This window comes from Vespula vulgaris, chromosome 15 (assembly GCF_905475345.1).
Source record: "Vespula vulgaris chromosome 15, iyVesVulg1.1, whole genome shotgun sequence".
Taxonomy (NCBI): domain Eukaryota; kingdom Metazoa; phylum Arthropoda; class Insecta; order Hymenoptera; family Vespidae; genus Vespula; species Vespula vulgaris.
In genome coordinates this window covers 1,837,754-1,859,599 of record NC_066600.1, presented here as the reverse complement: position 1 = coordinate 1,859,599, position 21,846 = coordinate 1,837,754, and the positions used below count along the sequence as shown (strand labels likewise).

At 26.0% G+C, this 21,846-nt stretch overlaps 4 protein-coding genes across 10 annotated transcripts; 2 read left to right on the top strand and 2 right to left on the bottom strand.

Annotated features, from left to right (window-relative positions):
* Window positions 1-130: 130 nt before the first annotated feature.
* LOC127069439 (centromere-associated protein E) lies at window positions 131-10,186 on the bottom strand. Its single transcript, XM_051006465.1, has 13 exons — window positions 8,963-10,186; window positions 8,576-8,810; window positions 8,221-8,452; window positions 7,744-8,075; window positions 7,494-7,611; window positions 7,030-7,339; window positions 6,740-6,956; window positions 6,525-6,666; window positions 5,056-6,453; window positions 4,401-4,902; window positions 1,009-4,319; window positions 734-904; window positions 131-622 (listed from the first exon to the last, which is right to left on the bottom strand). Exons 1-13 carry the CDS (start codon window positions 9,114-9,116, stop codon window positions 440-442), a joined length of 7,305 nt encoding a protein of 2,434 aa, XP_050862422.1. The 5' UTR covers window positions 9,117-10,186; the 3' UTR covers window positions 131-439.
* Window positions 10,187-10,711: 525 nt separating this feature from the next.
* Window positions 10,712-12,240, top strand: LOC127069543 (60S ribosomal protein L23a). Its single transcript, XM_051006663.1, has 4 exons — window positions 10,712-10,788; window positions 11,200-11,504; window positions 11,699-11,826; window positions 11,911-12,240. Exons 1-4 carry the CDS (start codon window positions 10,755-10,757, stop codon window positions 12,170-12,172), a joined length of 729 nt encoding a protein of 242 aa, XP_050862620.1. The 5' UTR covers window positions 10,712-10,754; the 3' UTR covers window positions 12,173-12,240.
* Window positions 12,241-13,031: 791 nt separating this feature from the next.
* Window positions 13,032-16,888, top strand: LOC127069542 (lipid scramblase CLPTM1L). 2 transcript variants are annotated; one of them, XM_051006661.1, is made up of 8 exons: window positions 13,032-13,636; window positions 13,821-13,935; window positions 14,005-14,225; window positions 14,414-14,699; window positions 14,795-14,983; window positions 15,154-15,362; window positions 15,502-15,753; window positions 15,856-16,888. In XM_051006661.1, the coding sequence occupies exons 1-8, from the start codon at window positions 13,380-13,382 to the stop codon at window positions 15,944-15,946; spliced, it is 1,620 nt and encodes a 539-aa protein (XP_050862618.1). In that variant the 5' UTR covers window positions 13,032-13,379; the 3' UTR covers window positions 15,947-16,888. The 2 variants fall into 2 exon arrangements, with proteins under 2 accessions (XP_050862618.1, XP_050862619.1); XM_051006662.1 differs by having other exon boundaries at window positions 13,494-13,666.
* Window positions 16,889-17,126: 238 nt separating this feature from the next.
* On the bottom strand, window positions 17,127-21,783 carry LOC127069541 (protein angel). 6 transcript variants are annotated; one of them, XM_051006656.1, is made up of 7 exons: window positions 20,249-20,615; window positions 19,629-20,013; window positions 18,984-19,162; window positions 18,532-18,905; window positions 18,200-18,446; window positions 17,583-17,986; window positions 17,127-17,416 (listed from the first exon to the last, which is right to left on the bottom strand). In XM_051006656.1, exons 1-6 carry the CDS (start codon window positions 20,333-20,335, stop codon window positions 17,594-17,596), a joined length of 1,665 nt encoding a protein of 554 aa, XP_050862613.1. In that variant the 5' UTR covers window positions 20,336-20,615; the 3' UTR covers window positions 17,127-17,416; window positions 17,583-17,593. The 6 variants fall into 6 exon arrangements, with proteins under 6 accessions (XP_050862613.1, XP_050862615.1, XP_050862617.1 ...); XM_051006658.1 differs by lacking the exons at window positions 17,127-17,416; window positions 20,249-20,615 and adding an exon at window positions 21,612-21,783 and having other exon boundaries at window positions 17,500-17,986; XM_051006660.1 differs by lacking the exons at window positions 17,127-17,416; window positions 20,249-20,615 and adding an exon at window positions 21,162-21,560 and having other exon boundaries at window positions 17,500-17,986.
* Window positions 21,784-21,846: the final 63 nt, after the last annotated feature.

The window sequence follows — 21,846 nt, the reverse complement described above, 5'->3', positions numbered from 1 at the left end:
GAGTGGACTTATTAAATATATATATATGTACTAGAATTGAATTAATATTAAAACTTTTTTTTCTGCTTCTCTTAGCTTCGTCAAAAAAATACAGTAAATATATAAAATATAAAAGAGAATATGCTATATATAAAATAAATTTAAATTATTATTATTACAAAAATATCTAAAGATACAAACCCTTAAAAATAATCCATAATCTAGTAATAATACTATTGGAAACTCTAATTATAGAAATCATGCCTTATGTACTTGTAACATGTAATCAATATATAAAAATAGTCATTTTCAATAATACTTTCTTATATACATAATGCTTTGTAGTAGTAATAACGTTAATTATCCATAAAGTATTTAGAATATGTTTCCTCAAGATGCAGATACAATATTACATCGTAAGAAGATGATAGTTTAGAAACTTTTTGTTTGCTTAATTCGATTAAAATCTCGGCGTGTTACAGGATATATCATTTGGAGCAACGTTTGTTTGTTTTGATAAACTTTCAGCATTTTCAAATTCCAATATTCTCTTTTCGAGCTCTTTTATTCGTCGACATCGTGAGCGACACAATTGTTTCATGAAAGATTTTTCTTTTTCTAATTTCTGTATTTGTATGTGTTCCTGTGTAAAAGATAATTAAACATATTTATTTTACTTAATGTTATAAAAAATATTATGAAAGAATAAATACAAAATAGATATTCATAGTTATCATAAAAAATTATTACTTACATCAATAATTCCACTACTGGTTCCACAAAACTGTATCTTGTTAGTTGGTATAGTTTGAACATATTGATTTTTTGTATTAATATATCGATTTTTACATATGTAACATTCTTTCATATTAATGTCACTCATAACATGCCTAAGTTTTTTTATTTCACCTTCAAGTTGAATATTCTGAAAAAAACAGAAAACAAGGAAAGAAAAAAAATATATAAGTATTTTAAATCCATTTTAGATTTGTGAAATTTCATTTATCACCTATTAAAAAATGTATATACCTTATTTTTAAAAGCTAACACATTTTCTTCCAAATCTTTACATTTTTTCTGATATGGAAAACTTTCTCTTTGTATTTGTAATTGTAATGATGCAATCCTTCCATTTTTAGATACCAAATCGTGTTCTAGCTCTTGTATCTGTTTCTTCAAATTTGCAAGTTTATCATTATTGCTCTCTTCATTCATACTATACTCAACATTACAGTTTAATTGGTCTTTTGGTTGAAGTACTCCATGTCTAATACATTCTTGTTCATCAATTTCATCATTGAAATCAAACATCTTTGATTTGTCAGTTATTTTAGTTTGCAACGTTATGTGTGACTTATTTACACCATCAAACTTTGTAAGTTCATCTTGTAACTTCTTGTTTTCTTCCTTTAAGATATTTATTTGAGACTTCAACTTATCACCAGAAACATCATCATCAAAATATGAATATATCTTTTCTGTCAATTTCTCGTTTTCTCGTATCAATTCTTCTGCTTCTTCGTCTAATTCTTGATTTTTTCTTCTCAATTCTTCAAATTGATTTATATAATGTTTCAAGTCTTCTTCCTTTTGACATAATAATATCTTGTTTTCGTCTAATTCAAGTGTAATTTTAGTTTTTTCATTTAAAAGAGTATCATACTGTTCCTGTAGCGTATGCGTGTTTTGTTTTTTCTCATCTGACAATAATTCTTTCATTTTTGTATTCTCTTCAAGTAAAGATTCATGTCGTTCCTTTGCAGTTAACAATTCTTCTAATAAATGATTTTTCTTATCCTTCAATTCTGTTATACAATTATAAGCACCATCTAAATTATTCTGTAACACTTTATTTTGTTCCAGTAAATCTTCTATGTTCGTTTCTAGTTTCATTTTACTATTACTGTTCCTAAGTTTTTGTTCCAATTTTATATTTTTTTGTTCTAATTGACTATATTGTTCTTTTAATGTATCTAATTCTGTAAGTAAAATAATGTTTTCGTTACGTAAATTTGCCAATTGTTTATTTAATTCTGCATATTTAACGTTTTCTAAATTTAGTGTCTCCTTCATATTTGTCAGATGCATTTCATTGTCTACTTTCAAGTTTTCTAATTCTGACTTATGCTTATGTATGATCAATTTTTGTTCTTCGAGTTGTTTTTCTAAAAGTTCATATTCTGGTGTAATGCTTTCCAGTTTTGTTTTATATTCGGACAATATATCAGATTTGTTTTGTAAAAGAGTAGTAACTTCTGCAATGTGTGCATTTTTATTTTCAATTTTCTGATTCAATCCATTGCAAGTCTTTGTGAGATATTCTATCTCAGTTTTCATTTCTTTTAAATTTTTATTATTCTCTACTAATTCATCCATTTTCTTATTAAGCATATCATTTAGATTTTTTTCATTTATTTCAAATCCTTCTAATTTTTTTATTAATGCCATATTTTCTGTTTTATTTGATTCTACCAATTCAATTAAATCTCTTATTTCAATATTAAGTTTAGTAATAGATGCATTTTTATTTTCCATCTCACGATTTAACTCATTATTGGCACTTGTAAGGCATTCAATATCAGATCTTATTTTTTCTGAATTTTCATTACTTTTAGCTAATTCATCCGTTCTTATAGTAAGCATATTCTGTAGATCTTTTTTATTGATTTCAAGATTTTCTAAATGTTGCTTTAGCTCTATATTTTTTATTTCATATGTTTCTAAAGTAGTAGTCAAGCTGTTTATTTTTTGTTCATATTCTTCTCTAATTCGTTCCATTTCTATTTGCAATTCAATCTCTTTATCTTTTATAATATCCTCTATTAATATTTCTTCTTTTTTATTTATAGTAGTTTCATCTTGTTGCGATTTTATTTCAGAATGTTTATCAAAATCTTTTTGTGAACTATCATAATCCATTTCAAAAGATTGAATTTTTTTCGCAAGTATTTCTCTTTCATTATTATTTTCACTTAATAAATGTTCCAAATGTAATATTTTATCTAATAATTCATAACGTTCTGTTTCTTGTTTTTTTATATCAGTTTTTAGTTTTTCTATTTCTGTTTTTAGCTCTTCTGCATATAATCTAACACATTTTTCCGCATTTATACTTTCTTGTCTTTCATTCTCAAGTTTTTCTTTATCAGAAAAGAATTGTTCTTGTATAATGTCAATTACTTCCTTTTCCTTTAAAGTAATTCTTTCTAAAAACATAAAGAAAAGACTGTTTATAGATTTATCGAGGAAGTCGTGATCATCTTCTGTAGGTTTAAGAGATTTCATTTCATTAATGATGCAGGTTTTTGCAGAATTTAAATCATCTCTAAATTTTTGATTCTCATCACTTAACATACTTTCTGTGTCATGCTTATTTTCACAAATTTGTCTCGTCATGTCAATGTTTTCCTCTACGTTTTCCAAGTAGGATATTTTTTCTTTTAAATAATTATTTTCCTTCCTACATTCATCGATTATTTGTTGCAGATCGTTTATAGTATCTTCTTTTTGTTCTATGTTTACCTTTATATTTGCCATTTCCTCTTTCAAATTATATTTTTCGTTCGTCATTTGTTCTTGTACCATTTTATAATTCTCAATTTCCGCATTTAAATTCACAACTTCCTTTTCAAGTGTCTTGATACTCTTGTCAGTAGTTTCCAATAACAGATTATTATGCGATGCCACTTTGGATAATTCGTCGTTTGTAAATTTTAACATTTTTATTTCATTTAAAGACTTCTTAAGATCGCAAATAATATTATTTTTCAATTCGTGTAAGTCGGCTTTCACATGAGCAATGCCTTCCTTTAATTTATTAATTTTAGATCTGTTCCTTTTTGCATCTTTTTTCAATGGAGATACATTTGTTTCAGTTACAGTAGCATTGTGAAGCCTTTCAATTTCGTTACATTTCTCTTTATGTAAATACGATAATTTAATATGATCATCCTGTAATACTTGTATTTCTTTATTTAAAAGAGAAACTTCCTCCTCTACAGAAGTTACATTTATCCCATCTAGCAAAGATGCATCTAAAGATATTTCAGAGATGTTTAAAAATGATTCTTCATTCGCTTTATTTTTGAGTACCTCTATGTCTGCGCATTTGCGATTGAATTTTTCTTGCAAATTCTCTAATTTGTCTGTTAACATTTTTGTTTTTAATTTTACAGCTTTATTATCTTCATTTAATTCCTTTATTTGAATACATTGAGTGCAAGAAATTATTTTCAAATCTGCTAATCTTTTATTTAATTGTAAAAGATAATCCATTGTCTCTTTTAAGGTTACACATTTTTTAGATAAAATATCCGACTTATCATCTTCCACTCCTTCATCTGCATCATTAAACATACCATTAAACAGTGATGCAATATATAATGAGTTATTATATATATGTATATAATCTTGAATATTACCTTTTAAAGTCTCCAAAGATTTTTTAAGGAGTTGTGCATTTTCCTCTGTTAGTAACGTTACTTTCTCTTTTAATGTAATAAGTTCAGATTTTAACAGACTATCATCCAATACTAATTGTTCCGTGTTATTTTCATTCCTTTCAGTATTATTTTTTGAAGATGATTTTAATTCAGTTTCTGATAAGGAGCAATCTAAAAATAAATCATTATCACCTTCCATGCTTCTTTCTTCATCTTTCATGGATTCGTTGATATTTGTAGGCAAATCAACTTGTCCAATATTCTTGAAGTCTGCATTTACATGTTTCTCTACGTCCGCATATGACAATTCAATATTCGATGTCGATTTATTTGTTCTATCCTGATAAAACTCCTCCTCTACATCTAGTTTCTTTGATTGTAAACATCCAATTTGTTCATTAAGGATTTGGACTTCATTTAACAAATCCTTTTTTTCATTTTTTATCTCAGAGATTTGCTCGTATAAATCATCAGTTTTTTTCTGAAGAAATATAGAAAATCATCAATTATACACTTAGATACTTTCATACGTTCATTAAATATAATAAACCAAAAAAAAAGTATAACGTTTTTAACGGAGTTACGTTCCTTTTCGATTATAAATTAGAAGTAAATTAATAGTAAAATGTCTTACCAAACAATCAGCTTTACTTTCCTTTTCTGCAGCCAATTTAGCAGATAATTCTTCATTTTCTGCAGTTAACAAGAATATAGTTCTTTGTAACTTTTTTATATCTAGCTTAAGTCCTAACACATCATTTTTTATTTCATGTAATTCTTGAGTTTGTAAATCGAAATCTGCTACAAATTCCTCATTTTCAACATTGTCATTAAAACTTTCAGTCAAAACAAATAACTGTTTTTGTAATTGTTCTTTCATTTTTTTATTTTTTGCTACAATAGATTTAATAAATGCGTCTAAATCTTGTAGAAGACTTTTTAAATTAATACTTTCATTAATGAAATTTGTTATATGATTGTAATCCATTTCTATTTTTTTTTTATTTAATTCATTTAAAACATACTGTAATTCTTCGTTTTGTGACGTAAATATTTCATTCAACTGATGTAATTTCAAAATTTCACACTGTTCTATACTACTCAAATGCTTATGTAATTTAGTCAAAAGATCTTCAAAATCAAAATTATCAATTTTTTCATTAATAGAAACGTCCTTATGTTCATTCATCTCGGTAATTATATTTTCTTTTTCTTCTAAGATTGATTTTTTTCGTTGTATATGGACAGATATTTCTGCATCTCTTGCTATTTCGGGACTGTGATCAATTAATTTTTCTTTAATCATGAAAGGTAGTACTTCACATGTTTTATTATTTGATTTTAATTGTTCCAATGATCTTCGAGTTTTTATAGGTGAGAATTCTATTAACTGCTTTCCCTGTTCTAATATATTTTCTATCTCTTTTGGCTTGGCTGTACTCTCTCCAAATTCAAAGTTTTCTTTTATATCAATTAGCATGGAATTCCTTTCTTGCATAGGTTCTGTAGTATCAGTTATTAAACTTACTGTATTTTCTTTAGAATTAAAATTTTCTTGGAATTCATTTTCATATATTATTTGTTTTTCCGTTTGTTCATTTATCTTTTGTTTTAGAGAGTTTATTTTTTCTTTTAATTCCACATTCTCAGATTTAAGATGTAACATCTGATTGTCCAATTCAGAGATTTTTTCTAAATTTTCTATTTCATGTTGTGTTATACTTTTCGCAATTTTTTTTTGTAGCTTAGATAATATATATTTTACTTCAATTTCATTAAAACGCAAATCTAAGAATGATTCATTTACGGTTTGTGACATATCATTTGATATATCTACTTGCGTACTTATATCGGTAGTATTAGTGGCGTATTGTAATACTTCGGATATTACATTTTTTAATAAATTATTTTCCGATGTAACATTCCTTATTTGTTGTTGCAGATCTAAATTCTGTTCTATCTTAATTTCGTTTTCTTCCGATTTTTCTTGCGACTTATCTATTGCCATTATAGTATGTTGCTGTTTTTCATCCTATAGCGAAGAAATAAATGCATTTACTATAAGAACAAGAAAATTAATTTTTTGGAAACAATTATACTTACAGTGATATAACATTGATGATTTTCGATGTACATTTGCTTTTCCAATGTAGTAAACTCACGAAGTTCATCAAATTCTTGTTTTAAATATTTAATTCTTTCTCTTAAAACTTTTTCTGGTGTATGAAATGAATTTTGATTACCACTAAAATAATAAAATATTATTAATTTTTTATTGGTATAGTATTTCAATTATAAATTATAATTTTTGTTATTACTTTGTCTGACATGGTGTACCTTTCTTCATGGGTGTACTCTCATAAATATCATAATTAGGTTTATAAATAAAAACATCGTCCATGAATGTAACACGGTTTTGATGTCTATTTTTTGTAATATACATATCTTTATCACTGTCTATAGAATCTTCATTTTCCCTATCTTTTTCATCATTAATTAATTCTAATTCAAAATCTGTGAAAGCTGTTTGGAATGCTGAAATCGATAGAATTAATATAAATAAAAATATAATAAAAACGCAAATATATAAAATTAAAAAATTACTTACATTGATCCATTAAATCAACAGATTGAATAATACTTTTTCTACAAGACTTTTCCGGTGACATTTCTTTTATTGTGGGCAAACCATAGCTAGGTTGAAAAATTGATAAATTTTGTTTGAATGTAACAGCTCCTGCCCAAGTTCGTCTTCTTTTAGATCTATATCCAAATGAATCTTCAATATTTGCATTACTTCCAGAAACAATCTTGGTCTTTAACAATTCTATTCGTTCTTCCAAAAGTTGATTAACACGATCCTTTTCATGTAATCTGTTTTCCATTTCTTCAGCTGTTCGATTTTCCTGTTTCATTTTCTATAAAAAAAAAAAAAAATACACGTATGAACTTCATATAACACTTTTGTACTTATAGCAATTTTATTGCTCTTTCTATATTAACTGTATTGCTATTAGTATTAATCTTTATTGTTGTTCTAAAGCATTTTTAGTCTTTTCAGTTGATACAAACCTCTAGTTCTGTGTTGAGTTTAGCTATTTGTTTTGCATAACGCTTTAGAAGAGCGGCATCAGACATAACTTCATTGATCTGTGGTTTATTTTTTACACTCTTAGCACGCGATGCAAAACTATGCATAAAAAACAAAATTATTGATAGTAATTGAAATGCAATAAAGTATTAGTGTTTTGTTTTCTTATTACTTTTAAATTATTCCTTGTGATAAATAACACGAAATATTCTAAATGTGTAATATACTAACGATAATGTACAGTGAGATTCTTCTACTGCAGCTGGTGTAATAGTGCATATTATTGCTGTCATAGCATTTCCACCTAAAGAAGCTTGTAACAACCTCGTTAATTTGCTATCTCGAAAATTTACATATTTTTGTATATCTTGTGATTCACTTAATTGCATTATTACTAATCCCAATGTTGAAAGAGACATGTTGATATGTCGTCCCTCTTTAAAACGTTCTCCAGTAGCACCTGTTTGACGTGCTCTTTCAGAACCAGCAAGATCAACTAAGTTTAGCTGTGAAACTTGAATTGCCCCATCTGAGCCAGTATCAGTTTCACGACTTTCTATAGTCTATAAATAATATATATAATAATATTTTAATATTTTAATGATATTTTCTAAATGATAAAAAAATGCAATTCTTATGTACAAGTTATAGTTTTAAATAGAAATGTAAATAAGTTGATAAAAATTATTAACATTTTTATATTCTTACAATGCGAAATATAGTATGGCTCCTGCTACTACGTTCATTCATATCAGTTTCTTCTATTCTCCTACTCTTGTTACCTTTTTTCATTATTGACAAAACATGTTCAGGACTATTAGTTACTTCTTCTTTACATTTCAAAACTATTTGGCCATTATCTTCATGCATTTTTAAATCTGTTCCACCTTTATTTAGGAGATCATTAACTTTTTCATTATAAATTTCAAGATACGACACTCTATAAATAAAAGATATATATATACTTTTAAACTTATTTGCTATCTTTATATATTTTGTTATGTTTGTTATTTTGTTAACTCTATAAATATTATATTCTATATTCAATAAAAATAACATAAACCTTAATAAAAATTCTCTTCTCAATGTATTAGCAATAGCATCAAACATATGTTCGATAGCTAATGTTATTATTCCAGGTTCATTTAAATCTCCCATCATAGTAAATGTCTTTCCAGAACTTGTCTGACCATAAGCAAATACTGTTCCATTAAAACCATTTACTGCAGCATCGACAATAGGTCTTACAACAGTATCAAACACATCTCTATTTTTAGTTGCTTCATCAAAAATATGATCTGAAAGAGTAATATTAAAATTGATATCAAAAAACAATCGTAAAACATATTGGTTACGCATCATTAAATTAGAAATGAATATCAATAACAAATGAAGAAACCACACACACACACACACACACACACACACACACATATACACGTGTTTATACCAAAATGAAATCCTCCTTCTCCGCGTTTTTTCATCTCTGCATCTGTCGACACTATGTAATTTCCTTGTATTGTCCACTGTTTCGGCAGATTTTCATCTTTCTCTCTTTTTATTAAGGGCCTAACCTTGATAGCAACTTTTATGCTATCTGACATTTTATCAACTATATATTTTTCTTCAACTATTTCTTTAGATTTTTACAATTTTACACTTTCGTTTCTTTTTTTGTACTTTTGTACTTGTTTGTTAATAATTCATACTTTACACTACATTTAAAATAAATTGATGAACACCTTTACACTAACTCGTCATTTATCCACGCTCTCAGTAACGGTTGGAAATTTATTCAAATTCAAATACTTCTGGGTTGCGACCTCAAACGGTACATACGAGAACGTGTATATCATAAATTTACATGGTGAATAATGTCGATAAGATAGTTTTTGTCATCTTAAATCCAACCTAATATTTTAATTCTTATTAATTACTATGCCGTATATTATAACTTTGCAAATTATATCACAAATAATAAAAAAATATTTGAGTCTAAATTTGAAAAATACTATGTTTTATACACACATTGTGTCGAATACGCATGTAGCGACTATCGAATCTATCTAATATTTCGCTAGATGTCATACAAAATCGATAAAAAAATAAATGTAAAAACTGTTGTTAAAACATTTTTTACTCCAAACGAATGTAAATCGAAATATCTAAAATAGTCCCACATTGTAACGTAAATAGATACAACTATCGTTTGAAGAATTTCAAGATAAAGAAGAAAATGACTATAATAGCTATTCGTCATAAAAAACAAGGAGTTTACATTGTTCTTTAATGCGATAATTCATGAAACATTTTTCTGTACGTAAGGAAACTTTAACACGTTGACAGTTTTATGTTTTATACGTAAAACATTAAAAATTATTTACAATAAATAAAAATATTATTCTTGAATTGCGCAAAATAATAAAACTACACATATATGTAAAATTCAATGAAATCAATAATTTTTCTTTATATGATATAACTTGAAACATTTATCGATATATAAGCCTATGCTGTAATATGATCTGGCAAGCATTGTGTTGTAGCATATCAAAATATGATATGAAGATACGCTAACGGATTGATCGGTCATTTCTTGATCTTCTATCGTCACTGTAAAATTTTCTCGAAAAAAACTGACGCACGCAATGATGCAAACGTGTCTCTTATTAGATCTGTCACGAAGTACGACGATAGTTTAAGGGCGTCGCTACAATCGTATATATGTTGCAACTGCAATAGTCAACCCCATTTTTGTTTGAAATGTTTCAATACAGAACAATCTTATTTTTAATTTTTATAAAATTTTTTGTTATAATAAAAATTATTAAGTGCTAAAATACTTTTTATTTTACGATGTCATTTACTTATTTATATTGTTCATTATTTTTCAATCAACAATATTTATCTTATTTTAATCATTCTGAAAAATTTAGTAATGCTGGTCAATTAATTAAATTTATTTTTCTATTAATTATTTTTTTTTTTATTAATATAGAGAGAATTTAATATTAAGTGTAATAAGTTGTTTAGAGAATATACTAATATGATTTCTTATATTGGATGCACTATTAATAAAAAATTCTTTCATTTCATGTTTTATTTTCTATTATATGTTTTAAAAACGATATAAGAAAATAATGTTTAAAATTTTAAATTTATACTGAGACTAAGCGACTAACGTAGTTGTCATATTTCCGAAGCGTTTGTTTCCGGTTAGAAGTGCTGTTCTTTTTATCAAAATGGCTCCCAAACCGAAACCCACGGAGAAAACAGGTAAGTTTAAAAATTAATTATGTACTGTAATTTTTCTATAAAATATATTCAATAATGGAAAATAAAATTTAAATTAGTATAAGTAAAGAAAAAAGATTATATTATCGAGCGAATGAAGTTTTAGTACACTGTAAACATATATTATTGGAGGCAACATAACCATGTGGTTTGTCGAACACATGTTTTTTAATATGATTATATATACTAAATCTTTTTTATTTCATTAAATTTTTTTTCCTCATTGATCATAATATATCAGTATTTAAAGGCACAAAAACATATTTTACATGATGCATTAGAAAAGTTATTAATCTAATCTGTAAATAAAACAGCAGTAAATAAAATATTTGTGCCTAACAAAAATATTTACCATTTCTTATTGTTGTATTTATTTTGCTTATTTTCTTTTAGCGAGTAAGACTGCTGAGAAAAAAACAGAAAAGAAAGCTGAGAAGAAGCCAGCATCTGCTGCTTCTGCTTCAAAAGTGACAAAGCCAGCATCTAAGCCATCTACTACTACTGCAAAAAAACCAGCAAGTGCTAAACCTGCAAGTTCTACAAAACCTGCAGCGAAACCTGCAGCTAAGCCTGCACCAAAAGTAGCAGCAAAACCTTTAATTTCTAAACCTAAGAAAAATGTGCAAGCAACGAAGAAAACACCTAAGGGAGGCAAGCCAGCAACACCTCTTCAAAAAGCTCTTAAAGCTCAGAAAAAGGTATTTATCTACACTAAATTTTTTATTTTTCTAATTGTATTATATGATATTGGAATGATGAATTAAATAGAAGGGAATCTCATTGAATTATTGTGATAAAAATAATAAATATAAACTGAATATTTAAAAATGTATATAACAGGTAAATTATTGTTTCATAAATGGATTAAAAGCATAATTATTTTTTTGCATAGATCTTGAAAGGTGTACATGGATCTAGAGTAAGAAAGATTAGGACTTCTGTACATTTTCATCGGCCAAAGACATTCAGACCTCCAAGAAATCCTAAATATGCACGAAAATCAGTGCCTAATAGAAGTCGGTGAGTACTTTTGAATCTTTCATATCTGTATGTATAATAATACGTAATAACATAGTGATATATTCATTTTCTTTTTTTTTTTAGGATGGATGCTTTCAATATCATCAAATTTCCTTTAACTACAGAAGCAGCCATGAAAAAGATTGAGGATAATAATACATTAGTTTTTATTGTCCACACACGTGCTAATAAATATCACATCAAAGCTTCTATTAAAAAGCTTTACGACGTTGACGTGGCCAAAGTGAATACACTTATAAGGCCAGATGGAAAAAAGAAGGCGTATGTGCGTCTAACACGTGATTATGACGCTCTTGATGTTGCGAACAAGATTGGCATTATATAAATCCGTTTATCGAATTATTAAAATATATCAAAAACTGTCTGTATTGGTAATAAAATCAATACAGTTCATGATTGTGTTTCAACTTTTGTTTTCTACTTCCTACTTCCAGTAATTTATATAAAATTGTTCTATGTTGCAAATCGCTCGTTGCTGTTATACGAAATATGTTTTTCTATATTTTTTATACAAAGAAAAGAAATCCTTAAAGTATTACCATAAAAATATGTATATTTGCATTGATACAGAATTAATTTCTTTTTTGTATATTCTAAGCAGATTATATAAGTTTTTTAAAATTATAATTACAATACTATAAAAAGGTTTTTCTTTATCGTACATAATTATATCTTCAATTTGCATATGTACACAAAACTATCGTAAATTTTATAAAAAATTTATATCACGTATGTAATAAGCAGAATGTATGTTTATGCAAATACATATTTTTATGGAAGAAAGATGAAGATGTGAAATTTTAACTTACTAAGATCGATAGTAGCATTTCTTTTTTAAATCTACCACTTAGGAAAAAAATCGAAACTCTCGATGACATTAAAAATACGATTGCCCATAACTTCTGTCTTCTTAGATATTTTGCAGATTAGTTTTAAATTCTGTTCTACATCTTGCAACATTAAGTTATTTGTCCATTATTTCAATCTAGAAAGATTTAAATACATACTTTATATAGTTTAGTGATGGTCTATGAAGTAATATATGCTATGAGAAAAATAAATATATACGTTTGTTTACTCTTAAATCTTCAATCTATATGAAATGTATATTTTTTGAATTTGGCACGCATGGAATTATCGTATAAAAATGGCAGCCATAATTTTACTTCCGTCACGAGCTAAAGCACTTCCAGACTGTTTCTCTTTTTAGTCCAATTTAAATATCGATAATAATATCAGTGCACCAATAAGCAATGGAGACATAATTCAAACCGTTGTTTTCCGATATGAGCGAGAATTTGTTTCAGTCTCTAGAAAAATATATTAGAGTATAAAAGACACTGCTTTGAGTGACACGTGTCATCATCATTTGTGATAATCTTACGTTTTTGCACATGAAACAAACATGATATATATTACGCTACAACGAATTGTTTAAGAAATATCATTTGAACGGGTATAATTGTGTATGATAAAGGCCTAAAAAAAATCAATGTTGCTTATAATTTAATGTATGTATGTACATATAAAAAATGCAGTGTCCGTCGATAAGTTTTATATTTTCTAAAGTGTTTTTGGCATACATCATTTATTCGATATATACATTATCTTTATTATTTGTTGTTCCTTCATGTGAAAAAGGAAAGCCATGTCTGAAGTCCTATCTATACAAAAATCCACAATTGCAGTTATATATTTATAGTTCCATAATGAAGCATCCATCAATAGAGAGAGAAGTTAATTCTTTATATATGCAGCAAAACTTTGATTATACTCAAACACAAAACATGTGAGCTTCATCATACATGTTTATTATATGGTATTTATTTGTAATTAGATTTTTTTATAATTTTAATCAAATTTAAAAAATTTCTTTAGAAATGTGCGTCTATATTTAAGTTTAAAAATTATATTAGTAATATAACTTTATTGAATTAATATTCAGATTAATAAATAACCCTTCTTTTTGTTAGTTCTCTTTCCATAGATCTTCCTCGTAAAACACAACAAAATGGGACATTATTTCTACATGTGATATTGGTGCCTAGTTCCCAGAAACAATTCAAATCTTTTAAAGAATTGCAAAAGGTATAAAGGTGCATTAAATTTTGTTATTAAATGTATTATACTGTGTATAAATATACTTTTTTTTTATAGGATATATTTATGACAAATACTATTATAGAATTAACACAATATTCAGTACCTGAAGCAAAAGTTTTTAATTTATTAGGAGAGCAAGATGTAACTGTCAGAAAAAAAGAAAAATATGTTCATCCAATAACGCACATTAAAAGCAAAGTAACATTTACAATAATGACGGAAGATATTGGATTTCCTAAAGATAGTGTACCTGTGGAACTTATAAATGATTTAAGGTACAATTTATTTATATGTACATATAGGTTTTATTACATAAAGATATTTCAATGTTTTAATTATCCTACTCTATGTAAACAAATCAGAGATTAGTAGTAGTTAATATTCTTCTGTTAGTAAATTTTATTATATAAAATATGTTTATATGATTTTATTTGTATTCTATATCCATTATCTTATTATACAGGATATTAAATGGTAATATATTTTTACCAATTATTAATTATGATTTTTTACAAACTCGACATCATGATCTCTTACAAATATCACCACAGAATAAAACTGTTAATGTTTCTATTATATATACTCCAATAACTCTTGGAAAGTTAAGATTAATATTACATGTTGAAGATTCTATGCAGAGTTTGAAAAACCTTGGATTTTCAGACAAAGATATAGATGAAATAAAAGGAATTTTTGCAGATACTAACATATACTTATTAGGAGGTACTTTCTTCATTGCAGCCATTCATGTAAGAGTATAAAAAAATATTACAAAAACACACACACACACACACACACACATAAAACTATGAGTTACATAAAACAAATTGATATTTATTTATAGATACTGATTGACTTCCTTGCTTTCAAAAATGATGTAAATTTTTGGAGAAGGAAGAATAATCTTGCTGGACTAAGCAAATGGTCAGTTGTATGGAGAGCTTTTAGTCAGATAGTAATTTTTTTGTATTTATTGGAAGAAAATTCATCTTTACTTGTACTTATCCCAACTGGAATAGGCACTATTATAGAGGTACATAATAATTAGTATAAAACATTGGTGCCCATAAAATATTTCATGTAATGATTTAAGCCGATTGTGAATATTTATCAATTATTGATCTTTTGATAAATATATCGTGCACCACTGTTTTAAAATAAGGAAAAAGACATCTTAGTTGTACTAATAATATTTCTTAATAGTTATGGAAATTGAAAAAAATATTAAGAATAGAAGTAATTAGTTATGGTGGAATTTTTCCAAGAATCCAGTTTAATGAAGATAATATCAATGTTGTTGAGAAGAAAACAAGAGAATTTGATAGTGAAAGTATGCGGTATCTAAGCTATTTATTATATCCACTTGTTATTGGTGCTGCACTTTATTCACTAATTTATCAACATCACAAAAGGTAAGAAAATGGATTATTGAAGCTGATGTGCAAGATTTTGTTGAGGGTTATCTAAATTATATTAGTATTATATATATTAATAATTTTTATGAGAATAAATGTTTGTTTTATGTATTAACAAATGTACTTCATGTTATAGTTGGTATTCCTGGACCATAAATTCTCTAGTGAATGGTGTCTATGCATTTGGATTTTTATTTATGCTTCCACAACTTTTCATTAATTACAAATTAAAATCTGTAGCTCATTTGCCATGGAGAGCTTTCATGTATAAAGCATTTAATACTTTCATTGATGATATATTTGCTTTTATTATTACAATGCCAACAGCTCACAGAATAGCATGCTTCAGAGATGATGCTGTTTTTCTTATTTATCTTTATCAGAGATGGTAAGATAACTTTTTTATTATCTACTTTTACCCTGCAATGTCTAAAAGAATGACTTTGATATTGTTTTAATGATTATATTAATTTATAAAAATATTTTTCAGGTTGTATGCTGTTGATAAATCGCGTATAGATACTGATACTATAACAGAGGAACCTATACATTTCAAAAATACAATGAAAAAAATACAGTAAAAAACAATTATTATATTTCCTTTATCAATATTATTTAAAAATACACAAAGGAAAAAATTTCGAAAATATGAATATAATAAGATTTTAATCTTTCACATTCAGTGAATAAATGTTTTTTAATTTATGAGGGAAGGTCCAGAACTCGAAAATTTAAACAAGTTATTCTTTTCTAAAAACATCCTTCAAATTTCAGTCTTTTTTTGTTTTTGGTTACCTCTAAAATCATTACAGATATTGAATCATTCTATATAATAATAAAAAAAAAAAAAGAAAATGTGGAAACGATTACAAAAAAGTTAAAAGCAAAAGTTAATAAATAAAAAAAATTTTTAAATTTGGAATTTTTTTTATAAATAAGAAATGTTTTGTTCTTTAATATATTATCATGTTTTGTTATTATTTTTTCACTTTCAGTAAAAAAACATTTTTGAAGATTATATCTTTCATTCCTATTTTACTACATAATAATAGATATCATGAGTCTTTTAACTATTCATCATTCTTAGTTTTATAATGGTTTTCCAACAATGAGTACAGACGTAATTCTTCAACGATTTAGATGAACAAGGTTACAATTTAAAGATAAAAAGATTCAAGCGAGAACATGACTTTTTTGAACTTTTGAAAAAGCTTTTTTTTATTATGTTAAAAATGATGTTTTCTCGACAATAATTTATAAAATAAAGGTTTTTAAAAAATTCGGAAGAGTCGTGTCCTTACATAAACCTTTATATTTAAAATAAGACTTTTTTTTATCAAAATCATTAACTTAGAAATTTAATAAGTTTCCGACTGATAATTTTATGATAAAAATAAGCAAATACGTGTTGTCGTTCATGCTAATGGGTCTTAGGAATAATATATAATTTTGGAATAATTTTATAATTATATAAATAATGTATAACGTACAAGAAGTGCAATAAACTAATATTTAAACAATAATGTATATTCATTTAATTAATTAACATTCGTAATCAAAATAAACTCATCGACATTATATTTTCAATTTATTCAATTTTTCAATTTCAATATTTGTTTTGTATTTTCAATTTTTGTTTATGTATCTAAAAGTTTCTATATCATTAAGAACTAATTCATTAAATGAAAACTAGAAATTCAGATAACTTTATAAATATAGTGTATATAATTCATGATATTTTTGTTATAAATAAAGAAAATGTGTAATCAAATAAGTTTTATTATATTACATAAATTATCTACATATAGTCATCCTTAAAAAAAAACCAAAATTATAAACTATATTGTGAGAAACACTATAGAATTTTGTCTAAATATGTATTCTGTGATGTATTATTATCTATTACTACTTATATAAAAGTAAAATTATAATTTATACCTTTAACAAATCTTTGATGTTTTTATGATAATAAGATCACTACATATTCACAGCCATTATAATGAATTGATGGTAAATATAGTCACTTTCATAAAAAGAGTTAATTGTAGAATCTATGAAAAAATTGAATCATTGACATTTTTCAAGATATATAAATTAAATGTTTTTGTCATATCAATAAAAACTTTGTTAAAAATTACGTGTACACATACACGATTTATTTAAAATATAGATTCTCTTTTATTTATAATAACTTTAAACAAAAAAGTGTTTGTTCACCTGTACTTTTATTACTTCTTCTTTAATATTTTAAAACTAGCCCCTAAGCATAAATGATCACTTCCAACAGCAAAGTTAGGTATAGTAGGAAAATTTTTACACTTTTCAATAGTTGGCAAGGTGTATGTATCTATTGGTTCAAGATCACTATAGAATATATAATCAACTGTAATCCATTCCCCTTGATTAGTTGTTACTTCTTTTTTTCCATGTTTGTTTGTATGTTTATAAACACTACGTAAATTAAAAGGATGTGTTAATCTGCCAGATGAAAATTTGACATAATCATTTTGCGTTATTTCAATAAGTTGAGGTTCAATTTTGTTTGTATCAAATTCAGTTTGCTTAAATACAGTTACGCCATATGATGTATCTTGTTTATCAGCATAATTAGTGTCCTTTTTCTATAAAAATATATATATCAGAATTCTCTAGTTAAATTTTAAATATAGTTTATAATAATAGCAACAACAGTTATGACCCACGAATTATACATATATGCACATTAAAGCAAAATTGTAAGTCATTTATAATATTCATTCCAAACAATTCTAAAATACTTATAAACATATTTGTCCATTATTTCTTTAGATATTATAATTATTTTAATAATGTACCTCTGCATCTTCAGTAATATTTTCTTTTAATCTTTTAATTAAGAGATGAAAATATTGACAGTTATCCGTAATACGTAATAGTGGAGGTATTAATAAATAAGATAAAGCACGAAATTCAGTAGGTTCCAGATTTTTGCCTTTACCATAATATTCAAAAGATCCCTCAGTTATAAATTTATAAACGCCTGTATAAGGCTCCAAATTAAAATCACCCGAAAAAATAATAGGTAGATATTTTGGGCCCGATCTGTATCATAACAAGCAAATATTTATAATATATGAAGAAACTATAGATTATATTACATTTGTAATAATTATTAAATATTTCTTACGCTGTGTTTTCAATAAATGCAATTTTTTCTATTTCTGTAAGTAGTAGTTGAGTTTGTGCTAATCTTATATCATTTCGTCTTGGATTAAAAAGCAAATGAGTAGTAGCTACAACAATCTGTGTATCTGGGCTATCACAAAATGATAATTTTGCAACTATCCCAACATTGTCTCTGTTAAGGAGTTCTATGCCTGGTTGATAAAATTCTACTTTCATGTAATCTACCAAATTGAATTGATCAGAATGATACAACAATAGTAAACCATCCTCTTTATCATTAGTTCGTTTCTTGTACAGATATTTATATCCAAGTTCTTTAAAAGGTTTTAAAAATTCATTTAAATATTTTTCCTGCATCTCTTGAAGACATATAACCTATGCAACATTATAGTAAAAGTACCTATATATAAAAATACAAATATGAAAGTTGTTTATATTTTGTGCTTTCCTTACATCAGCTTGTGCTTCAAGTATTTCTTGTAATAAAAGAGGTTTTCGTATATCCCAAGGCAATGCTTCCCTATTATGTTGCAGATACAGATATGGATGAGCTTCTAAAAGATTTTGTGCAAGAATATTGAAAGACAATAGTCTAAATACAAATGCATCATCTCCATCCATCTGTAGTTTCCCTAAACTCATGTCAGAATTAAAATAATTATAAAATAACATCGATAATAAAATAAAAAACTTTAGTAAACCTTTACTAATTTCAACTTTGCAAAAATTTTAAATATTATAATTTTTATCTATGTTAAAAGTAAATATTAAAATATAAATTGATAGTTATACCTTTGATGATTCTGAATTATAATAAAAATTTTTTAGTTAATATTTATACTTGAAATCTTCTTATTTTGGAGAAAAAATTAATAGCAAAAAGAATTATTGTTTTCAAAGTATTTTTCCAATTATATTATTCAATTCTTTTTAAGAACTTTTACTATGTTTTAAAAACAAAGATGATTTTGTAGAATTATAAATGTTAGATGACATCAAACATATAAATAGAAGTATTTAAAATTTTATAAACAAATACATTGTATGCAAATTAGATTAGTTAAGGTTTACAATGTTGAATGAAATATAATTTCTTACCTTTTCCCAATCTCTTCCATTTCCTTATAGCGTTATAATTTTGCTTATCGATAATAGTTCTTTGTTGTAAAGTTGTTGTATGTTCCATACATGAATTAATAGCCATTTCATTTGCCATTGTGTCAGTGCTAGCTCTGTGACTTACCACCTTTGTATTAGAAATATTATATGGTATATCACAGGATGCTGAATTACTATTTGTAGCATAACAAGTATCCAAAAGAGGTTCCATGATATTTTTGTTAAATTCTTGATGTGTCATTGGATTAAACATGTATTCAATTACATTTGAGTATGTTGAAAATAATATTTCTGGAACTGATGCACTTTTGCAATGATATCCGAAAAGTGAGTGTTGCAGGGGCAACTCGAGCATGTGAAAGATCTAAAAAGCCATTACCAGTTACACTAACATAAACGTAAAGAAAAGAATTACCAACAATAAAGAATTGTAATGTAAACCATATCTGCATCAACCTTTTCCTTTACTAAGTTCAGACGGAATAAAAAGATATTAGCATATACAAATTCCTAACCTTAACCTTCTTCTAATGTCAAATTCTTACATAATACGAAAATCCAAAAGATGTACTCGTATCAGTCAAAAGATTCGAGTTTACCTTTTGCTCCTGACGAGACAGTATGATATGGATATTACGAGTAACACTTGTTATAGAAACAGTAGTTAGTAATCTTGTTGCGTTCATTTATTCGAATAAGTTTCGTTATTTTAACACAATATAATTATGCTTTAATAACACCTAACCACAAATCAGTCATTTTTATTTACGACTTAAATCCGTAAATGTATCGTCAAAATAGTCAATAGATAATCATTCAATGATCTTAATACGTTACACGTGACTTCGAAGTCCTCATTTTTCCAACGCGTCTCATAATTTCGGATAAAACTATTTCAGATACAAATTCGAAGACCTATCCATCTATAGTAAGATACATAGGGGAAAAAATAGTAATAGAGATCGTATAAACGTATTCACCATAAAAAGAATACAACAAAACAATGTTTTCGTAACACGATAAAATAAAAAAAAAAAAAAAAACATACATACATAAATATATGCGTACTACGTATCACGTAAATTATTAATTATATAAATTATTTTGAAACGTAATCTTTCTATATTACTTCGTTATATTATATTACGATTATATAATAATATGTAGGAATTCAATTTATTTTAAAGTAAATGTAATAGTGATTTCATTGCGATTTGTAGTATTCCACACCATACTGTTCGTTTTATTTTTTTTTTTTTTATTTTGTTGCAAAATACACGTCTGTTTCACTTTTGAAACATCACTTGAAAACAATTAACCTAACTCCGGAATTCATACATTAATACTTTTTTTTTAATCAAATATAATCGAAATGATAAAAATTAATATTTACACGTTTGCGCTTTCACGAATTAAAATTTACAATATTACAAAATTTAACAATAAAATTTTACATAAATATAATACAATATGTAAAAAGTATATTTTATAATAAAGTTTATATAAACTAACTAATTTCCTGCGTTACTCATGTTAATATTAAATTGTGTGTGTGTACATATATATACACACATGTGCGCACTACTACTAACTTTTACGACTAAATTCGTAACAAAAAAGTGCGAAGGACATATAACAATATGCATTCATACACACACAAATATATATGTTAAAACTAGTTCAAAATCAACCAATCGCATTTCTACGATTGAAATTAATACATAATAATGAATATAATGAAATAATGACTATTTATACAAAACTGTATAGAAATTCTTTATGAACATTAGAATCGTTTGAAAGTGAAAACAAAATTCATTAGACAAATTAATATCAATGACGAAAGCATTTTTTATCATTGTTTTTTGTCTTCCGAATTTTAAAAACGAATATTTTAAACATTTTTATTTTGTAATATATTGTATAAGATGTTATAACAATAACCTAATAATATTTGCTTACGTTACACGGTGTAATTTTTTGTATTTTTTCCAGCGACGTGACACATGATGGCCCCGCGTAGTTTCAGATCCTTGACCATCAAAAACCATTAATACATAACTGATTCTAAGATTTTTTTAAAATAACTATGTAGCGATCTTACATGTATCGATTTTAGATGTTGATTGTATCTAGTTCTATTATCATTCATTATATATCAATGTATCATTTTAACTGGTCTAGTAAAAATTATTAA

Coding starts and splice junctions, on each gene's coding strand:
- LOC127069543 (XM_051006663.1), top strand. CDS start 10,755: ATGGCTCCCAAACCGAAACCCACGGAGAAAACAG. Junction 10,789..11,199: donor GAAACCCACGGAGAAAACAG/GTAAGTTTAAAA, acceptor ATTTTCTTTTAG/CGAGTAAGACTGCTGAGAAA. Junction 11,505..11,698: donor CTCTTAAAGCTCAGAAAAAG/GTATTTATCTAC, acceptor TTTTTTGCATAG/ATCTTGAAAGGTGTACATGG.
- LOC127069542 (XM_051006661.1), top strand. CDS start 13,380: ATGCAGTGTCCGTCGATAAGTTTTATATTTTCTAAAGTGTTTTTGGCA. Junction 14,700..14,794: donor TCTTCATTGCAGCCATTCAT/GTAAGAGTATAA, acceptor ATTTATTTATAG/ATACTGATTGACTTCCTTGC. Junction 15,754..15,855: donor ATTTATCTTTATCAGAGATG/GTAAGATAACTT, acceptor AATATTTTTCAG/GTTGTATGCTGTTGATAAAT.
- LOC127069439 (XM_051006465.1), bottom strand. CDS start 9,116: ATGTCAGATAGCATAAAAGTTGCTATCAAGGTTAGGCCCTTAATAAAA. Junction 8,453..8,575: donor AGAAGAGAATTTTTATTAAG/GTTTATGTTATT, acceptor TTTTATTTATAG/AGTGTCGTATCTTGAAATTT. Junction 7,340..7,493: donor AACTCAACACAGAACTAGAG/GTTTGTATCAAC, acceptor TTTTTTTTATAG/AAAATGAAACAGGAAAATCG.
- LOC127069541 (XM_051006654.1), bottom strand. CDS start 20,335: ATGAACGCAACAAGATTACTAACTACTGTTTCTATAACAAGTGTTACT. Junction 19,163..19,628: donor ATGGAAGAGATTGGGAAAAG/GTAAGAAATTAT, acceptor ACATGAGTTTAG/GGAAACTACAGATGGATGGA. Junction 17,987..18,199: donor ATATTACTGAAGATGCAGAG/GTACATTATTAA, acceptor ATATTTTTATAG/AAAAAGGACACTAATTATGC.